General features: G+C 37.1%; 1 protein-coding gene and 1 long non-coding RNA gene across 5 annotated transcripts in view; one reads left to right on the forward strand and one right to left on the reverse strand.

The window, feature by feature from the left end:
* The window catches only part of LOC127150064 (uncharacterized), a 97,511-nt gene extending 87,282 nt beyond the window's left edge, over positions 1-10,229 (forward strand). Inside the window, exons 3-7 of the mRNA XM_051086823.1 lie at positions 8,743-8,999; positions 9,090-9,305; positions 9,381-9,572; positions 9,654-10,008; positions 10,094-10,229. Of these exons, the coding sequence (XP_050942780.1) occupies positions 8,743-8,999; positions 9,090-9,305; positions 9,381-9,572; positions 9,654-10,001 (1,013 nt within the window). The 3' untranslated portion in view covers positions 10,002-10,008; positions 10,094-10,229. The remainder of the gene's footprint in view (positions 1-8,742; positions 9,000-9,089; positions 9,306-9,380; positions 9,573-9,653; positions 10,009-10,093) is intronic.
* A 6,461-nt stretch (positions 10,230-16,690) lies between these two features.
* LOC127150065 (uncharacterized) lies at positions 16,691-19,677 on the reverse strand. Of its 4 annotated transcripts, XR_007822011.1 has the most exons (6): positions 19,458-19,677; positions 19,284-19,351; positions 19,082-19,181; positions 18,787-18,836; positions 17,312-17,982; positions 16,691-17,231 (listed from the first exon to the last, which is right to left on the reverse strand). It is a non-coding gene; the product is annotated as an uncharacterized LOC127150065 (long non-coding RNA). The 4 variants fall into 4 exon arrangements; XR_007822012.1 differs by lacking the exon at positions 18,787-18,836; XR_007822009.1 differs by having other exon boundaries at positions 19,082-19,351.
* Between the last annotated feature and the right edge of the window lie 1,808 nt (positions 19,678-21,485).

The following is a 21,485-nucleotide window of genomic DNA, read 5'->3' on the forward strand; positions in this document are numbered from 1 at the left end:
CTTGAGCAAATTGATTCTCTTTATACAAGAATGAAAAATAAAACTCAATTTTCATTTTCTTACGTATATAAAAAAAGTAGAGAAAAAATAAGAAAGACTAGACAAGGTGGAATAGGTTATAAAATAACTCAACTGTAAGAAGATGGGCGAAGTGAATTTCTTATTCTTAGGAGTGCATTATGAAATAACTCGACTCAAAATAAAAGAATCAAAGAATTTAAAAAGAATTTGAAAGTGAGTTCCTTCCTTATCCAATTAGAATGAGCCCTTAGATTAATGGAAGAAGTTGACATATAATGTTAGGTGAAGTTTTCTCTCTTTGTATTTGCTTAACATATACAGATGGGTTAGATTGGTACTCCTCATATTTGTCTCTACCCATGTCTTAGCTTATTCCTTATTATACTCAGGTCATCGAACCCCTTATTCATTTCGTTTGTCTCGGGCACTGATCAGCCTCTCATTTCCTTTCATCTGATATAAGAAAGAACGAACTATCTCATCCCCATGATAATACAAAGGGAAAAGCCTATCGCCAATCTAATATCTACTCTAAAATAGAGGTCTTTTCTGATGTCGAAAGGGAATCGGGCTAGCCAAAAAGAAATTTCTTAATAGAGAAATAAGGAGTTTACACGTGGCATAGAATCAGCAGAAATGCGAGACGGAGGTAACGAGAGAGATTTATGATGAGTAGTGATCCCTGCTCAATGTTTCTACACCCAGGTCGTCTTACGTTGGATCCCTATCGAAAAGCTAGCTAAACATTTCCTTCGGGAGTTTTAGATTCCTCAGCCTCAGTTTCAAAATAAGCTCTCACTATTTCGTGGGACAAAGCCAATTATAGTTTGAACTTGGCTAAGGATGATCATTAAATGGCCAAAAGATGTATTTTCTTTGAATCTCACGAGTAGAAGAAAAGGAAAGAATTCGTTCTCACACAGACAGATAGGGAAATCGATGAACAAATGAAGCTCAAGCTGTCTTTCTTCTCATCTCTAGCCAAGTTTAAACTAGAATTGGCTTCCGAGCCCGTACATCATCAAGGAGATGAATTTCAGCTTGTGAGGCTAGTCAAGCTGCTTTATAGAGCTCCAACAGTCAAGACTGAGGGCAAATCATATTTCTTTTATTTCAGTGTGGGAATAAGCTTGGTTAAGAATAGAGCAGGTCAGGCAGACGCGTCAACTCACCAATGGGATTGGTTGGATGCCCCAAATAATAAATATTCATCAAAAGTAGTAACTAGGTGTCTGTCTGCTGCTGAGCTCAAAGAAATCTCATCCCGCTACATGGGAGTTCTGTGGAGAGAGAAATCCATCAAATTAGAGGGATTGCTCGCCCAATGAGGCCAAGGGACGAAGTAACCTGACCTAGAAAAGGAAGGTTTAGGGAAGTCCCATCATGCGACAGGATCTCCACGATTCGTACGGTAGCAGAAATGCTCGATTGATGGTGTCCCTATCTTTCACTTTTGAAGCTCTTATTTATCATAATGAAGGAAAAGAAAGAAAATATATGAAGAAGTTCGTACTCTAAGAGGAATCAGCTTTCAAAGTCCAAACCTTTGTATCTGGTAAAAAAGAAGATGAGGACTTTTCATACAATGTAGATAAATAAAAGACTCTGATCTTTAACCCGTGGGAGGGATTTTGGCAGTCGTAATTCTTCTTCTTGAAGTTGAAAGAAGAGAAGTAGCCTCATCTCTTTCATGAGATTTCATCTTCGTCTTAAAGGGCGAAGTCCCAACTAGTAATCTTCTCTCTTTTCCCTATCAACTTAGTATGAAAGAAAGAGAAGGAGAGTAGTTAGGCTCGAGTGAGTTGGAGAAGTTGAGACAAGACTGACAAGGTTTTTTATAATGATCTTGACTATTCAAAAGAATCGCATGAGAAGGGAATAGGAGTGTATTACGAACAAGAATAAGAAAGAGACCTACAGTTTACGCAGTTGAGGAGACGGAGTTAGAGAAGTCAATGAGAATCAGAGGACTCAACTTCACTCTATCTTCTCTGATTATTTCTTGAGCAGAGTCATCAAAATCCCTCGAGCAGGTCCTGTTTTCCCCTTTCCATATCGGAAGCTATCACTCATTTTCATAAGGCCTACATCAAGGTGCTTAGCCTACCGCAGAGTGGGTATAATGAAGAGTATGAAAGATAAGAGCTTTCAAAATTCTATTTTTTCCATATCTCACTACTACAAATTTGGCCTTCTTTGATGTGCAAAGCACGTCAAAAAATGTCTATCTTGATGGCCTTTACCCATCAAGTAGGCAGACATTAAGAAAGCCCGATCAGTTTTCTTGATGGTCAAAACATGTCATAAAAAACTCTTTCTTGATGGTATTGGCCATCAAGAAAAGGGACTTTGATGTTTTTTGTCCATCAATAAAACCAAAAAAAATCATCAAGAAAAACTAGTTTACTTGATGCCCAAAACATGTCATCAAAAACCTTTTCTTTATGGTATTGTCCATCAAGATAACCCTTTTTGTAGACATGTCTTGCCCATTAACAAAAATCTATTCTTGACGTTTTTCGCCTGTCAACTATAACAGCTTTAAAAAAATAAAAAAAATATATATGGGTTATTACAACCCTCCCATATATGTAACCCGTAATCAACCTCAAACAAGCTTAAAAAACCTGAAAATACCAAAACGTGAAAATATGCAAATTTCATTAATACAAATACAAACCAACTTCAAACAATTTCTTTTCTACTACATAACTTGCACAACTTTGCCACAACTTCAACACTACAGACTCACACAACTCCAGAACTCCAACAACTTGAAACTTATAACTTCACAACTTCAAACAACTTATGCAAAATATCAACAATCACAAATATAAAATTCATACCATTAGACCATATAATCGAAACACAAGTAACATATATTTCATAAACTTACTAGACATTGATTAAATAAACTAATTATTTTTCATTAATCAACTGTAAACCAATGTTTCTACAAAAAAGAAAGAGTATCTAACAAATAGGATCATATAAGACATATTCCTATAGAAATTGACATCATATCACAATATACATAAACCTATATATAAATATAAAAAGGATTGGTTCATTGAAATAAAGAACATGTATCATATATAGCATCCCAAAAAGTCAAAGTAATCAACTCTCATCGCGTCCTAGAAGTTCTGCCACTTGAATGTTTTTGTGCAAACTTAATAGAATGATCAACACCTTCTTCATGGTCCTTAGACAATCTATCTTTTATCATCCACGATTTATCCATTGTGTTATAACCTACTTAAATGAAATTAATGAGATAAATCACCTTAACAAAATCATATAACAAAGTATCTAAGTGATCACCATAACTGAAGGATAGTCATTTAATGTATCACAAAAGTAAGTATCATGATACACACAAGCTACTCTAAGCATATAAAGCAATGAGATGAAACATACTATATTAACGAGACAACTTACAAATAAATGAAATTGAAATAAAATGTGTAAAACCCTTGAGTTGCATTACTTACATTAAACTTATATCTAACACTACAAGAAAATGGAGCATTCCCGACGCCGAAAATCACGTCGGCATAAAGAACGTCGGGAATAAGGGCTTTCCCGACGCCCTCAACAACGCGTCGGGAGATGCGTCGGGAAAACAATCTTTCCCGACGCACCACGAAGGCGTCGGCAAGAATACGTCGGGAAAAGGGGCTTTTCCCAACGCCGTGCACAGTGCGTCGGGAGCGGCGTCGGGAATAGGGGTTTTTCCCGACGCCGCGTGAAACGTTGGGAAAAGGGGTTTAATGAGCGTCGGGAATTCCCCTTTTCCCGAAGCATTTTAAGGGATTTCCCGACGCCTCATGACTGCGTCGGGAAATCCCCTTTAAATTTGTTTCAGTTCTGTATTCACAGAACCGAAGCCGAGAGGAGAGGAGAAAAAGAAAGGAGAAGAAGAAGAAGTCGCCGCAGCCGTTCTTTCCTTTTGTTCCGCCGCCGTCCGTCGCCGACCGCCCTCGCCGTTGTTCCTCGTCGCCGTCTGCCACTTTAGGTAAGTGAAATATGTAAATTTATTTAGTTTAAGTTTATGTTTTAGGGTTTTTTTTTGATAAAAATTAGTTTAGGGTTATTTTTTATGAAAATTAGTTTAGGATTTTCTTTTGGAATAGATTTTTGTTTGTTAAATGTATTTTTGTATAGAGTGTGTGTAATTTGTAGTTGAATTGAAATTTGAAATTTGAATGGTTTAGGATTTTTGTTTTAGAAAATTGAATAAAATTGAATGGGGGGGAGGGGGGTTGAATTGGGGGAGGGGTTTATTGTTAAATTGAAAATTGAATTGGGAGGGGGGTTTATATTTGAATTGAAAATTGAAAATTGAAAATTGAAATTGGGGGGGGGGGGGGGGGGAGGGGAATTTATAGTTGAATGGAAAATTGAAATTGGAGGGGGGGGGAGTGGAGTTAATAGTTAAATTTAAAATTGAATTGGAGGGAGGGGGTTTAAGTTAAATTGAAAATTGAGATTGGGGGGGGGGGGGGGGGGGAATTTATAGTTGAATGAAAAATTGAAATTGGAGGGGGGGGAGTTAATAGTTAAATTGAATTGGGAATGTAATATGTGTGTTAAGATTTGTTTTTGCTATCCTGCAGTTATGGTAGCTTTTTTGTTCTGAATTTGTTTATGTTTGGGATGGCTATCCTGCAGTTATGGTAGCCTTTTTTGTTTTGAATTTGTTTATGTTTGGGATGGCTATCCTGCAGTTATGGTAGCCTTTTTTGTTTTGAATTTGCTGGTATCAAGGGGTGGTAGTTAGGATAGCTTGAAGTATTTTGTTGTTAATAATTAGGTTGTGTTGGCTATTCTGCAGTTATGGTAGCCTTTGTAGTTTGGAGGGGTTTGTAGGATGTGAAGATATTTTGAAGTATTGTGTTGTTAATAATTAGGTTGTGTTGGCTATCCTGCAGTTATGGATAAGGGTTGGATGAAACTTAGAAATAAGTTATCCCTTGAGTATAGACATGGAGTGACCCAATTTTTAGAATTTGCCAAATTTCACGTTGATGCTTACGGACGATTGAGGTGTCCATGCAAGAGATGTTTGAATTTAAACTGGAGCTCATTAGAGGGTGTGGAAAGACATCTGCTGACTATAGGAATATCCCCCTACTAAACAGAATGGGTGTATCATGGAGAGTCATTAAGCTATAGAGGTACAGAAAACTTTGAGGAAGGAACTAGTAGTAATCCTTTTAATGAAGGAACTAGTAGTACACAATTTAATGAAGAAGGTGATATCTTTGGTATGCTAAATGATTTACAAGCCCCTATTGAACATGAAGAGGAAATAGAGGAATTTCGTTTGGAAGATGAAATGGCGATGAATGTTGGGGTAAATATAGATGAAGATACAACAAATAATATATTTCAGGACTTATTGAATCAAGCACGTAATGAGTTGTACCCCGGTTGTTCTGAATTTTCGTCGTTGAATTTTTTGGTTAAGTTGATGCATGCGAAAGTTATAAATGGTTGGAGTAACAAGTCGTTCGACATGTTGTTAGAACTTTTAAGAGCAGCGTTTCCAATGTGTAATAGTACTATTCCTAGTTCATTTTATGAAGCAAAACGAAAACTTCGTGACTTGGGCTTGGGATACGAGACTATTCACGCGTGCAAGTATGATTGTGTATTGTATTGGAAAGAGTTTGCTGATTTGCAACATTGTCCTACATGTGGCGAGGCTAGGTACAAGGTTAATCATAATAGAGGGAAAAAAATTCCGCATAAGGTATTGCGCCACTTTCCTTTAGTACCTAGATTACAGCGCTTGTTTGTATCGCAGGAAGGGTCTGCTGACATGAGATGGCATAGGGACAAACGTGTTGAAACAGATGATGTGTTGAGACATCCAGCTGATGCAGAGGGGTGGAAGCACTTTGATTCTGAATTTCCTGATTTTGCTTCTGATCCACGAAACGTGCGTTTGGGCTTGGCTTCAGATGGGTTTAACCCATTTGGTCAAATGAGTACCTCGTACAGTATGTGGCCTGTTGTGTTACTTCCTTACAATTTGCCACCATGGAAATGCATGAAAGAGACAAATTTCTTTATGTCATTGCTCATACCCGGTCCTAAATCTCCTGGTAGGGAAATTGATGTGTATCTCCAACCATTGATTAAGGAATTGAAAGACTTATGGACTTTTGGGGTGCGTACGTATGACTCTCTTACAGGTCAGTTCTTTCAGCTATACGCAGCCTTGTTGTGGACGATTAATGACTTCCCGGCGTATGGTGACCTATCAGGGTGGAGTACGAAGGGGTATCAGGCATGTCCTATATGCATGAGTGATAGATCGTCCTTCGGGATACGAGGTAGAATATCTTTCATGGGACATAGACGCTATCTTCCACAGAATCACGTGTGGCGTAGAAGTAGGCTACACGATGGAAAGGTAGAGCGTAAGGCTCCTCCTATGGTGATGAATGGGCATGAAATATTAGAACAACTAGATCAGTTGGAATTTCCAGTTATGAGTAAACATCCTTCAATACAGGATAAGAAAAGAAAGAGAGCTCTTAATTGGACGAAGAAAAGTATTTTTTTCAATCTTCCTTATTGGTCGAGACTTTTGTTACGTCACAAACTTGATGTAATGCACATTGAGAAGAATGTTTGTGACAATTTGATTGGTACGAAATTGAACATCGAAGGGAAAACGAAGGATACCACGAATGCTAGGTTGGACTTACAAGATCTGAAGATAAGAAAGGATTTACATCTTGTAGAAGTGGGTAACCGATTGGTGAAGCCACATGCGAGCTACACGTTGACTACCAGTGAACGAGTAGAGTTTTGTAAGTTTCTGAAATCAGTTAAGTTTCCCGATGGATTTGTTTCCAATATATCGAGATGTGTGCATGAAAGAGAGGGGAAAATATCAGGACTAAAAACGCATGATTGTCATGTTTTATTACATCGACTGCTACCAATTGGTATTCGAGCATTCTTACCGAAGAACGTATACACTGCTATAACCGAATTATGTAATTTTTTCCGTGACTTGTGCGCCCGAACGATAAGAGTAAGTGATCTAGACAGATTGCAAGCAGATATCATAATCATACTTTGTAAGTTGGAAAGAATATTTCCACCTGCCTTTTTTAGCGTTATGGTGCACCTTGTCGTTCACTTACCATATGAAACGAAGATTACTGGTCCGGTTTCTTATAGTTGGATGTATCCGATTGAAAGGAGTCTACGAACGTTAAAGCAGTATGTTAGAAACAAAGCACGTCCTGAGGGGTCAATTGCAGAAGGCTATATCATGAATGAATCTAGTACCTTTTGTTCACGTTACCTACGTGGTATAGAGACTCGATTCACAAGAGATGAGCGAAATGATGATACCATTGTAGAGAACGAGGTAATTGGTGACTTTGAAATTTTCAAGCAGAAAGTACGACCTTTAGGTGCATCAAGTGTTTGTGCTATATCAGAGGAAGAGAAACGACTCTTCCATTGGTACATACTGAATAATGCTGACGAAATATTAGAGTATCGCAAGTAAGCATATTCATCATCTTTGTAATTTTTAAATATTTGTTATATATTGTTCTTACAGAAATTAAACTCATCTCTATTAGGAAACATTTGAGGCTCCAACGTCGACATGCTCAAACTTCTATGGATTTGTATAAAATACATGAACGAGCATTCCCTGAATGGTTTCGAGCACAGGTGTTAGAACTGCGTCAGTCTGCAAACCTATCTGATGATTTCTTCTCACTAGCGATGGGACCATCCTTTGACGTTCATTGTTACAATGGATGCATCGTTGGTGGTGTAAGATTTCACACTATTGAACTTGATTCTCGACGTACTACTCAAAATAGTGGAATAATGGTCATTGGTGAAAGCGATGCAAGTGGAACTGGAGACAATAATTTCTACGGTGTTCTGGACGAAGTGTTGCACGTACAATATCCGTTGGGAAGAAATGTATGGCTATTTAAGTGTCGGTGGTATGACACGGACGTAAACAAAAGTCAAAGAACGACACACATTGAAGTAGGGTACAAATCTCTCAACACATCCCGATTTTGGTACGCGGAGGAACCTGTAATTCTTGCAACTCAAGCACATCAAGTTTTTTATGTAGATGATCCAAAAAATGGTATCAATTGGAAAGTTGTGCAAGTCATCCAAAATAAGCGTATTTGGGACGTGCCAGAAGTGGAGGATGTTCAGAATGACCATATTAATATAGTAGAAGTTGTTGTAAGCCACCAAGTGGATGACCACATCGAGGATGACACTCTATGCAGAAATGACGTTGATCCCACAATCGTTGAAAGACCGGTTGTGCGTCATGTCACTGACGACTTCATCGACGATGTGGATGAACACTTGTCACATGCAAGCGATGAGGAATTATAGTGACAAATTAAACCACGTATGCACATATTTATATCTAGTTTATATATTTTGATTCTAGCTATGTGTTTGTATTTGGTTATTGAATGTTTGTTTTTTATATGTCCATAGTCATTATGTCATATCGACGATCAAGTTTTATGGAGACGGACGATATGTTCCTCCAGTTTGAGGAGGATTTAGATAACATTGCGGGAGGGTCGTCATCTGTGGGCGACAATACGGGTGAGTCTAAGAATTTTATTCATTTTTAACTTACAAATATTTCATGTAGGGGTTCCTAACTTTATATCTTATTGTCTATTTATTGAGCAGGGTCTTCTTCTCAACAAACGACTCCGACTCCTAGGAGACGTGCGCAGTCTCGACTCTTGGAGTTAGAGCACCACATTGCAATAAATGGGCGCATTCCGATGACGATCGCCCCTGGAGCGGAGAAGCCTATTTCTCCACACGCCGTTCGCTTCAGCCAAGCGATAGGCGTGTGCGTGCGAAAGACATTTCCCGTCCGCTGTCTTAAGTGGACGGACGTTGGGAGAGAATACATTGAGGTCGTCAAGGGCGACCTCCAGGTAATTAAATGCACTACACATTTATATATGATTTCATTTGAAACATATCTAACTTTAACCAATCTAATGTGTTATGTTTGTAATGTGCAGCGATTCTTTGTGCTTGATTTCAATGATCAAGCAATGAACAGGTTTGTTGAGCATCAGATGCTCACGACCTTTAAAGAGTTCCGGGCCGACTGTCATAAACATTTCAAAAAGTACAGCGACCCGGAGGAGGCTCGTGCCAACCCACCAAACGCATTGGTTGGACGTGATGAGGATTGGCACTTCCTCTGCGACCATTATATCAGCCGTGCATTCCAGGTATTTGTCATGATTAATTATGATAACAAGTTTTTATATGTATAAGAAATAAACAATATAATTGTTTTAATGCAGGAGCAATCACGGACAAACAAGGCTGCTAGACAGAAGCAGCCTTACAATCATAGTAGCGGGTCCAAGTCGTTTCTACAACGACAGTATGAGCTCGCTGAAAGAAGAGGGCAGCCGGTCGATCGTGTGGAACTGTTCCGGGAAACACACGTTCGAGCTGGGACATTCGTGTCGCAGGCCGCCGAGGATGCGCATGTAAGTTATACCCTTATTAATTATCCACTTTTATTATATATTTTTGCGCGTTACCTAACATAATTTTTAAATTTGTTGCAGAATCAAATGCTGGAACTCCAATCCCAGCCTACCCCAGAGGGTAGTCAGCCACTCTCTGAGGATGAGATATGCGATCAGGTGTTGGGTAGACGACCAGGCTACTCAAAAGGCCTTGGTTGGGGACCCAAGCCGAAGGCCCGCAGAACGGCAAGTGCAAGCAGTTCGTCGACATCTTGTTCGCAGTCCACACAAAAAGAGATTGAATTACAAGCTAAACTTCATGAAGCTTTGGAACGGATTGAAGTACAAGATAGAAATCACCAAGCATTAGCTTCACAAGTGGAAGCTATGAAAAAGATGATTGAAGACCTAACTCGTGCACAACAGGGACCACCACATGATCCCTAGCCCTGCGGTACGTCGTATATGTCTCTATTATTCTTAAGTTTTTGCAATATATGATTATGTATTAAACTTAGTTATTTTTATACCATTTTTAGGACCGAAGGTGTAGAATGACGCGCATACGCACCTCGTTGGGAGATTGGGTCTTATGTTTATGTTTTTTGTATATTGAGAACTATATTTTCTTGTAGTCAACTTATTCGTATTATTAATTTTAATTCTATTTTTTAATTTGTGTTTGTATATTTATTAATTTAATCCAAAACGTCGCCAAATTTTTTTGAGCAATCCGAACATCATTGTGAATGTTTGAGCAAAATATTATAAGGAAAAAAGTAAAAATAAAATATTTAAAAATATATATAAAAAATATTTCCCGACGCCGTCGATGCCGACGCATCTCACGGCGTCGGGAAAGCCTTTCCCGACGCCGTACCAAATCGGCGTCGGGAAAGCCTCTCGCGACGCATTTCCCCCGACGTTCTTCCCGACGTCGTTTTGTACGTCGGGATATCCTTTCCCGACGTGCTTTGCATTTTCGCCGACGTATTTGTGCGTCGGGAGTACCCACGTCTCTTGTAGTGTAAGTAACTACCATAACTACAAGACAGTCATTCAATACATCAGTAAAGTAAGCATCACGATACACTCAAGCTAATCTAAGCAAAAATGATTATTGTGGAATAGTTGTTGGTTTTGAAGATACAAAGTCAGAAAAATACCTTACACTTGGAAAGATGCCTAATTGTACTTGACCCAAAGATCACTAGTCCCTGGTGAACAGTTAACTGTTTCAATGCTTAAAAATTCAACTCTTTTATTTATGAAACAGAGATGAAAGACATTGTAAAACATTCAAAGGAAAAACACAATTTTCAAAAACCACATAAAATGCTTGGTTCCTACCAACCAATGTAAAAGTATATCTAGTGTAAGATCTCAATCCAAAGAGAAACCTTTTTTAGTGCTTTTTCAGTTATGATATTAAACAACAATTGATGTTTCAATCCATGAATGTATCACTTTCTTTTACAAATATAATAAAATTCAGCATATAAATATACAATTTCATTTCCACAATTGAATGAGCCTCCTAATCAATGATAGGCATATCCAAAAGGTGTATTTTTTGTATGTCAATACTCATTTCTTGGTGTCATTATACCCAACATTGGAATCCACCCAAAAGTTAATATCATGAGTTCTTCCTCAAATTTGAAACTAATCAGTATTTTCACTTATTTCTATTAGCAAAACATAGGGACACGCATACATTTGAATAATAAGACCGTGTGACAATTATACATTATGACTATATCATCAACTCACGAGGATGTTGTACAATTATTAGATTAAATAAGCCGAATAGAAAATGTTTACCTAAAAAAATTATTATTTAATTTGAATTCTTTTTATGATTTCTAAATTTTGACTTGAGAGACCAATAGCTTAGTCGCATGTTCTTTTCCCACCTTTGTCATCTTCATCCTATAACCAAAAAAACACATTAGGACCAATAAAACGAGCTTGTTCGTTAGACATTCAACTATTTATTGTTCTCAATCGAATTTTATGATCAAGACAACAAGAATTATTAAAATTGAGTTTTTTGTTATTACCTTAATCTATAAAAAAAAATGTTTGAATTGACAATCGTGAGAGGAGAAAATTGTTGTGAATCTTGCTTGAAATAAGGATAATGATGAGAAAGAGGTAAACAACAATAGAGAAACTACAAATTGAAAATACTAAAAAAGAAAAATTAAGTCAAATGAGAAAGGAAAAAAGATTACAAAACGTTGTTATTACTTACGAAGGAGACTAATTTCATGCTGGTGGTGGAAGTAGCACAATTACGTAATTGAACAACAGTAATGATTGAAGGCTAATTTTGTGTATATAATGAAAATGTAGAGTCGCATGCATGTCATTCTATTTAAGGTATTGTTTCTTCCTTATTAAGTGAAAGAAAACTACTTTGGTGCATATTCATTGCAATCCACTCAAATCTCAAATTGGTTCAATTACAATAACAAATACTAATTTCTTCTTTTAATATATATATAACAGGAAAAAAAAAGACAGAAAATTACCTTGGCTCAGATTTGCACCTCTAATATCTACAATTATTCCATCAATATCCATGCAAGAGAGAAATTAAGATATATAGAAGATAATAAAGACGATAGTCTTAGAGAGCAAAGCATGCAAAAAACCGAAATAAACACGTAGCAAACAAAACATGAGTGCAACCTACTGAACTGCAACCATTCTTTTTGGTGAAAGATGTGCATACCAAATTGCACCCAATTATTACTCCGCACAAAATAACATACAAACAAAGATCGTCCACGTAAGAAAATCTAACCAATGCACCCATTCTCAAGGTAATTAGAATTTAGGAAGAAGAATGAGAACAAGAGAGATGATATTTAGAAGAAAAAATGAACTTGAAGCACCACACAAATGAGTTAGAGATTTGGGGGATGAAAAATAGAGAAGGCGGGAGAGGGAGATAATTGAACAAAATCGAAAATGGAATTTCAAGCGGCATACTGAAATCTTTGAAATTTAGTTTTCTTTTTTTTAGAAATTTAGTTTGCTTTTTTTTCTTTAATTAAACTTTTATTTAAAATTTTGGTTTTAAAATATTAAATAAATAATAGTATATAATTTTTACTTGTTTTTTTGTTTTCTTTTTTAATTTTGTGTCAAAAAAACATATCTTGTGGTTGTATAATTAATTCTTAGCAACAATTAAAATTTTGTTACAATTGAATATCGAGCACTACAATTTAAAAAATGTTGTGAATAATAAATAAGATGAAAAAATGGAAGAAAGGTACTTCGGGGAGAATGGCGAAAACAAAAAAGATCTTCAAATTGAATGATCTAACAACCGCACATAAATTTTAGCATCGGATAGAAGGAAAGTAAAATAAAATAAATAAATAACAAGTAATTAAAAGATGCATTCTTCTCCTACTGAATCAAGAATCTGGGTTTTGAATACTACATTTATTAGTAGCATTGTGCTTGACGAACATATATATTTGAATACTAATTTACTTTGATGAACAAAGGGCAGACGACGGCACATAGTGAATGGAGCTTCGAGTGGCGGAATTGCATTGTGACCTTCGAGAGGTGAAGTTTCATGATGTCGAGCAACAGACTTTCGGTGACTTTCGAGCAATGGAATTACGTGACGTAATTGCCAGAATTACGTGACCTAATTTAGTTGAAGTTTTTTTTTTAAGGTGTTTCTTGATGGAACACATGCCTTTTGCAAGTGTGATTTTATTCTTTTGGCATTCGAGAAATCTTATTTGTAAAACTATTAATTTATAACCATATGGAAAATATGTTTTCAATACAATGTGAAAATATATTATTTAATGGAATCTTAGAAGTTTAATAGATCGATAAAAGAGATGAATTATATATTAGATAAAGAGTCATTTTCTTAGATGTTTCTTGATGGGCATTGGCTATCAAGGAAATAATTTCAAAAAATTGGGACCATCAAGGAAAACCTTAGTAAAATACCAATTTATTTTTCAAATTATTTGGGCATTGCCCATTAAAATACGTTTTCCTTGATAGCTAATGCCCATCAAGGAAACCATTTTAAAAACCAATTTATTTTTCAAATTATTTCAAAAATGTCAAGTAATTACTTTTCAAAACTTTTCAAAAAGAATTTCCACGATTACTTGATGGGCAATGACCATCAAGTAATATGGTATTTTTGATATGTATTGTCCATCAAGCAATGCTTTTCTTGATGATTTTTTATTATCAACGAAAGCCCAACCCAAACACTCACATATTTTACTATTTTTCATGTGGCCACAAAATAAGGGGTCTTTTCTTAATAGTCCTGACCGTCAAGAAAACCATTGCATCAAGAAAAATATTTTTCTTAATGGTCCTTTGCCATGACCTTCAAAAAATCAAAATTTGTGTGTGTCAAGAAAGGCCAAATTTGGAGTAGCTTCTTCTTAAATAATCTTAAGCACTTTATCTTCTTATTAGTTAAGCGAGATCGGGGTATCGATCTCCTGGAAAGGTTACGCTCCACCGTTCTGTAGGGTAGTTTCTGAAGCTAACCACAAATGAAAAGTTGATTAGCTCATAAGACAGTGGAACTAGCCAAAGCAAGAAAGAAACTCCACACCTCGACCTGTCTCTCAGATCAGTCTGAATGGTAAGCGGTTCACTCACAATCAATTTTCATAGCCTAACTGACGAAGGCGAAGGGAAAGGAAAGGAGAAGACCTCTTGAATGAGATCTTTCATAATCTCATATCAAATCTTCCCCCCATTTAAGAAAGGAAAGGGAAGTAGAAGGAGAGATAGTAGCCCTTGTTTAAGCAGTCGCCTTTGTTGAGGGTTACGCTTCTTATTTGATAAGGCAAATAGAAAGAAAAATCATGGGATAAAATTGACATCTGACCAGTAAATAAAGAAAGATGCCATGGGCCAATGCATGCATAAGGCATCTTTCTCCTTCAAAAGAAGAACGATTGAAACCTCTACTGGTAGAAGCATCATAAGAAGAGATAGGGAAGCCACGAGAGCAGGCACTACCTCTCATTTCCTACCTCTTCTAAGGTAGTTTCGAAATGGTCTTTGCCTTCATAGAAAAAGAGTGGCCCATGAAGCGATGGGCTTTTCCCTTCTCGTTCGTAGACTCAGTTAAGCCACTACCAATCCTTCTCCTTTAAGATTAGATGCCTCAACCGCAGAGTAGAGGTGAAGATTGAATATCGCGTAGTTGGTCGGTCTCACCTTTCTCTTCTTATAGTAGGAGTTTTTGTCCCATAGCTCAGAATATACATTTGAATCAATCCATAGTTCATCCTCTTATCCATTTCTTCTCCTTCCATTTTCACTTTCCTTCTCAATTTCATCGATCAGTTTATGAAGGAGAAAGAGTTATAAAAAAGACCCTCTCGATCGAGATCGTCTCCTATGTAACTAAACTCAGAAAGGGTTAGAGAGTGGGGCTGGGAGAGTGAAAGAGTCAGCTTGAACTCACCCACCTTCAAGGTCTCTTTCTAGTTATTCATTATCTTTTGCAGTCATGACCTACCGATAGGGAAGACGAAGTTAGCCCAAAGTGGTATCGTACACAATCTCTTGATATAAATAAGCGATGGGCTAGGGGGCTAGAGATTGTTCACTCAATCTCGGGAAGGAAGTTAAACCAAAGCTAAGAGGCTCGTAGACTCTTTTTTCGATATAGCATTTCCTTCACAATCTCGGAGAAGGCCACCAGCACCTGACTGACTTACCATAATGTCCCGCGGCAGCACACAATGAAAGTCTTACTTCCTTCCTCTTGGAAGAACCATCCTTATTTCATTTTCATCGGAAGGAAATTCCCAAGCAATCCACTTGGGCTCAGTTTTGAATAGAAAGCATAGACATCCATCTTGATTCCTTAGATTAGCGAATTTCAAGTCGGAGTCTTTCTTTTAGTCAAGCCTTTCATTCAGTTCAAATATAGTGAGTGAGTAAGGAGGAAGTCCCATAATCATGAAATTCTTCCTGATTTTTTGAGTAGGTTTGGAAAGAAAGGATGGCTGAGTGGTTGAAGTTAGGCATCGCTTTGCTAAATTGACATATAATATTACATATTCCCTCTTGTCCACGGAACGGTTGGCTCTCTCTCTTTCTTAAGGGTTGATAGTTGGTTCATTAGGAAATTTTGAGAATCCTTCCCTTGAAATAGGGATGATATCTTCATTGAATTAGCTTACTCACAGCAGTCCTACGATCAGGTCTTGTCTCTCCTCTCTGAAAGTTAGAAACCATATCATTTCTACTGAATGAGATGTCCCTTGATCTATAAGTAGCAGAAAGCTTTACATTGAACCAAAGGAAAGAAGCGTCCTCCGTAGCTTAATGATTAACTTCAGGCATTTTAGGATATTCTCAAGAAGACCAAGTTGAGTAAAGAGAATTTAATTGTAGAATCGGATTGAAGCTTGGACTCCTTTTAATCAAGCGCCTTTCAAATCTAATGATTCTTTTTTGCACTCGTCTTCTTTCAGTCGAGCCCTTGTTCATTGATTCAGTCGAGCTATTTCATAGCCTCCTCTCTCAACTCCTCTCAACTCTCATATTACATTGAGCCTCTATTCGCAAATTCTTTGCGCCTTCGTAGCGTAATGCGAGCCCCTTTCGCTACTCAGTTTTTAAGTCTCCTTATCAATGAGACCACTAAAACAAGTCAAGATCAAATTCTTTGCTCCTAACTATGGGTTCAAAGAATGATCAAATGACTTAGCTAAAAAAAACTAATTTTTGAATATGGATTTCTTTCGTTGCACTCCTTTTAAGAAGATAAGGAGTTTCGCATATCCCCTCTCCTTACAGTTGAGTTATTTCATAGCCTTCTGACGGACCCTTAATTTAATCCATATTAACCTGTCTTTCAGACGGAAGAGGCGTGAAGAGAAGCAATTGTGAAAGATCAAAGCTCTTTGAATAAAGAGACTCAAAACGAAAGGTGTGAAGCAGCTCGACTAAAAAGGAGAGGCAAAAAGAATTTGCGAGAAGCTCATTGAATAAAGACTTATCTTCTTAAAAGGAGAGCAACGAAGTGAATAAAGGGTGAAAAGAATATTTTAGAACAAGGCTCTGTAGGAGAAGAAAGCTCCAAATGAGGTTGAATGAATATGAGTTCCTACATTCGTTCGTTCTTTCATTCATTCCACTAGAAAAATATGAGAGCTTTCCATTTGATCCAATAAGTCAAAGATGGAACTAGACAATCATTGAATAAAAAGTCTCATTGATAAGGAAGGTATTTCATGAGTCCTCCGCTCAGGTCCTCAAAACCTCTTTGATCCTAACAGATGGTCCATAGAAGTTGAAAAAGAATGATCGAAGGACTTCAGACGATTCAAGTAGCAGAGCAGTCTTATTTGAATCTTCTTCTTCTTCCTTATACCTTTGATTTTGATACTTTCAGTGGATATCATGGTCCTATATAGCTTAATAAGTCTACCCTTCATCAACTTCAAGAACGAATTGCATTTTAATGCCTCTATATTTACGTCGAAGTTTAAAGGCATTGTTTTGCCCAGCAGGGTGTCTCATCTACGGTAAAGCTACTCGGTATCGCCTCTTTAGTGTGGAATTGAATGAGTCCTCTTGATGGGCACATACTTTGGTCTTCTTTACAAATGTCCTTTCGTATTAAGAATCGAGCCTACACTCCTGCTTATTAGCAAAATGAGAATTAACATTGGAATTTGAGCTTTGTTTTGAAACTACAAAGAAAAGTTGCATAAGATCACCTGGATAATCTTTAGGAAAGAATCAAACTAGCCTACCGCTACATGGGACTTTCTTACTCTCCTCCTCCCTGAAAATCCGCTCTTTATTCAATGATCTTTGAGCCTCTGCTCCATTATGTGGAGCTTTAGGTTAGATAAGAGTTGTCAGACGCTTGAAGTCGGATACTTTACTTCATGGTTAAACAAATCTTCAACATCTGCAAATTTAGCATTAGCGTTCTGCGCTTGTCACACCCCCTCCCAGACTACCTGTTAGCTTAGACCGAAAGATGGCGTGAAGCCGACTAACAATGCTTTACTTTACCTGTATCTATCGACTCTATTTAAAACTTTAATTTGATGAACTTGCCAATCTAGTATATAAACTATTATACATGCAATAAAACATAGTGGATCCTAGGCTAGTCAAACACATACATGAAGTGTACCTCGGAATTAACTGATTTCACGAGTAAACCTAAAGACACCTTAATCAAAATATAACCAACAAAAATTTACAGACCGCAGCTCCTGAAGCTTATACAAACTGTGGAGTATCTATAACATACAAGGGTGTATATACATCATAACACAACAGACTCTATGCCCAACTCAAAACACGTACTGACAATCGATAACGGAGCTTCAGCAGACTAAGGCAGTCTATCAGGCACCAGGAACTCGATCTTTACCTGAAAAATGGGTAAAACATTTTGGAAAGAGTGAGCTATAAAGCTCAGTGAGTGCCTCCGTTTAAAACTATAAATTTAAAGATAAGAGCACGTGAAAACTTTTCACATATAAATCTGTTTATACAAGTCGTAAATGTAAACGTGTAGTAGTAAGAATAGCTTTCTCAAATACTCAGCATGTTCGTCATTGAAATCTAGCAAGGCATATCAAGTATATCAAAGCATTTTAACTAACATGACAAATCTACGTTGTGTAGGGTACACCCAGTACAACAACCTTTACAAGCTCTACGATGTAGTGGGGCCCACCTAGCACTCCTATCGTCTTTGACGTAGTGGGGCCCCTCCACACTCACGACAGCATCGTTGTTACAGAGTATACTCAACGTCAACAACGGAATCTAACTAATGTGCACACGGTAATCTCTAGCCTCAGGCTCAAGATCTCAGTCATGTAGTTAATGAAAATTTCATAAATCGTCTAAAAATATTAAAACGTGCATGCTTATAAATTTTACACAGAGCTCAAACTTTACTCGGCTCTTTCATGGAAAGCTGTAGCTCTTAAAACAAAACTTTTTACTAATTCATGCTTTGCTTAAAACATGGTGGTTTAAATACTTTCCAAACATTTAATATCCACATGCTAGCATAAATTTCATTAAGAAATCTAGTTTCCAAACATATACTTGAAAATAATCATGAAATTCAAAGACCTTTCATGATTTTGGAAATAAACATTCATCGCATTCAATCGTAAGTAATAGTTATGAAAAATATTTCAAAATTGGTTTTGTCACTCACAGTCTTGGACTAGATCATTGGTCTATAAGCTCGGTTTAATTCTTCTCGGCCTGCCAACAACCCAACCGAGTATTAGAACTCTGAACATTCAGGTTTTCTAAAGATATACATAACATGTCGCACTAAAGATGACGCTCATGAAAACAAAACTTAAGAAATAAAATCCTATTTCAACAACTCTATGAAATTTCCAGCTTTCTAACATAAACTTCAAATGACTATAAATTCCTCAACAATTAACAAAAAGAGTGTTCTTTATATCAAAATCTTCATTTTGAGGTCCTCTAAAACTAACCTGAAGACATGTAAATCTGATTCCCTGTGAATAAACTCAGATAACCCTCGAAACAGAACAACTTCAAGAATCGCGCGCACACGACCTCTTTAACTTGTCCCTACAATTTAACTTTTTTTAGTCGTTTTTGGTTCACGATTACTTCATGAAAGTTGTAGTAAATTGAATAAGCTTTCAAACCAAACCAAATAGAGATCCTAACTCCACCAGTACACTCTGAAATACAAGAAAACCCAGAGTCCTTCTGATTTCGGGTGAAAACAAACTGCCCTGTTTTCTTCATCAAAAAGCACCCAATGAATATCCGAATTTGCTCCAACTTTCTTCATAAAATTTGTTTGAAAATGAGTTATCTTTCAGTAAGTTTAAACCTCACCTCTTAATTCCTTTTGAAGAGTTCTAATCGAATTAAAAACAAGTGATGTGCAGAATGAACCAAGATTCAGCCATGGATACACTTTGCTTGAGTTCTCCTCTTCTTCAACCTCAAAACTCTAGTAAAATTCCTCTTCTTCTTCCTTCCAAACTCTCTCTTAAATGTTCTCTGTAAATTGAAGAAGGAAAAATGGAAAATTGATGAGAACTTTTCTTCAAAAAGTTTGGCGATGAAGGGAAAAGAAGAAGAAGAAAAGAAAAAATGAAATTTTCTTCTCTTTTTTTTTTCCTTTTATCCTTTCTTTTCTTTCTTTTCTTTATTTTACTTAATAAAACCATTATATATATATATATATATATATATATATATATATATATATATATATATATACACTTAATTTCCATCTTCTTTTCTTTTCTTTTCCACATTTAAAGAAATTAAACCAAGAAAATATCGGGTTTACAGCGCTAGCCAAGAAATTTCTCTCTAATATAAAGGAAAAATAATGCAATCTAACGACACTAAGAACCTACCTTCAAGTCACCGCTCCATGAGAAGGTTCATGCTTATCACTCTGTCCCAATCGAGAAGAGACAAAAGAAAGGGAATTCTACCCTGTCATCAGAACCCTTGTTTATCCACTAATATTATAGAAGTGAAGTTGAAAGCCCTATGAGTGTGTACACAAATTAAATAAGAAAAGCACCAGGACGAAGAGTGACATCATCATATTGCTCTACTTAATGTGAATGGTTCAAAACATAATGCGATAACTCGAATAAAAGAAGTCTTACATGAATGGGATGGCAAACAATATTGTGTCACCTTGAATAAGGGTTGGAGCACCCTTTGTGGCTATGTTACAAAGCAAGACAGGAGCCCCTACGTCTGGCGAAAGTTCTCCCTAAATAACATATTAAGGGAAGTCGAAGCTTCCAGAAAGCATAGAAGGATGTCGGTCATGAGCACGACACTCAAGCAGGATCGTATGAAGTGGATTTTCCAAAAGATAGATAATGACGACAATTTCCTACATTTAAGGAAAGATCTGGAGATTGCGGAGCTCCTCTTATCCAAATACAGCACTGTGAGGATGGAAAGACTCACAGCGCATAAAGATGTAGGAGATATCAGCTATGGAACTACGAGTAACCTATCTCTCAGGGAAAGGGCGGCCCAAGAATAGACCACGGAGCTCTTGGAAGAAAAGTAAAAAATGCTAGATTGGATAGCCATAAACCTTGTCTTCTAGAGGTCTATAAAGACAAAGTAGCTCTTTGTCTATGGTTCGCTAAGTACACCAAAAACCTTATGGAGCAGCGCGGAGGCTATATTCATGTGAGACTCACCTACTCGGCAAGAGTGCAGGCTAGATGAAAAGTGTAAGAGAACTTTTCTCAAAAAGGCTAATGTACCCATTGGGAAAACCGGATTCTAGAAAGCTTCACTAATAAGGACATCCCTTGGTCAAAACACGTAATGTCGTTCAACTTCTATTCCAGCTTAGAAGACTTGCAAGAGAAGAGGATCGTGGCAACCTTATACAGTTGTATGTGCGGCTGCCTATGGGCAGATCGTGGGAAATCCACATCTTAAATAAAGACTATCAACGAAGAACAAGCTGTAGAAATACCTGTAAATGACCCGTCCTCCAGGCTTGTTTATTTCACTAAGTAGGCTATCATAAAAGGGTCAAATCCCTCAATAAAAGGGCTTCATATGTGTAGGTGGCTGAAGGAATTTTAGGTTCATCTTGACCTGCACTCCTTAACAGTCACTTCGTTTTGCGCCTCCTTTTGAGTTTTTTGGCTTCTTATTGACATTAGAAGCAAAGAATTTGTGAAGCAGATTTTTCACTCAAAAAAGTCCTGGGACGAACGCTTTCCACTGATTTCAAACTTCCTTTTTAGTTCTAGCTTTAACCCGAATGAGCGCTATCGGGGTCTATTTGTTAGAAACCAGAGGCTTTACGAATTCTCACACCAAACTTGGGACCTGAATGTCTCTTCAAAAAACGCTAATCTAACA

This window comes from Cucumis melo, chromosome 6 (genome assembly GCF_025177605.1).
Source record: "Cucumis melo cultivar AY chromosome 6, USDA_Cmelo_AY_1.0, whole genome shotgun sequence".
NCBI classification, from domain to species: domain Eukaryota; kingdom Viridiplantae; phylum Streptophyta; class Magnoliopsida; order Cucurbitales; family Cucurbitaceae; genus Cucumis; species Cucumis melo.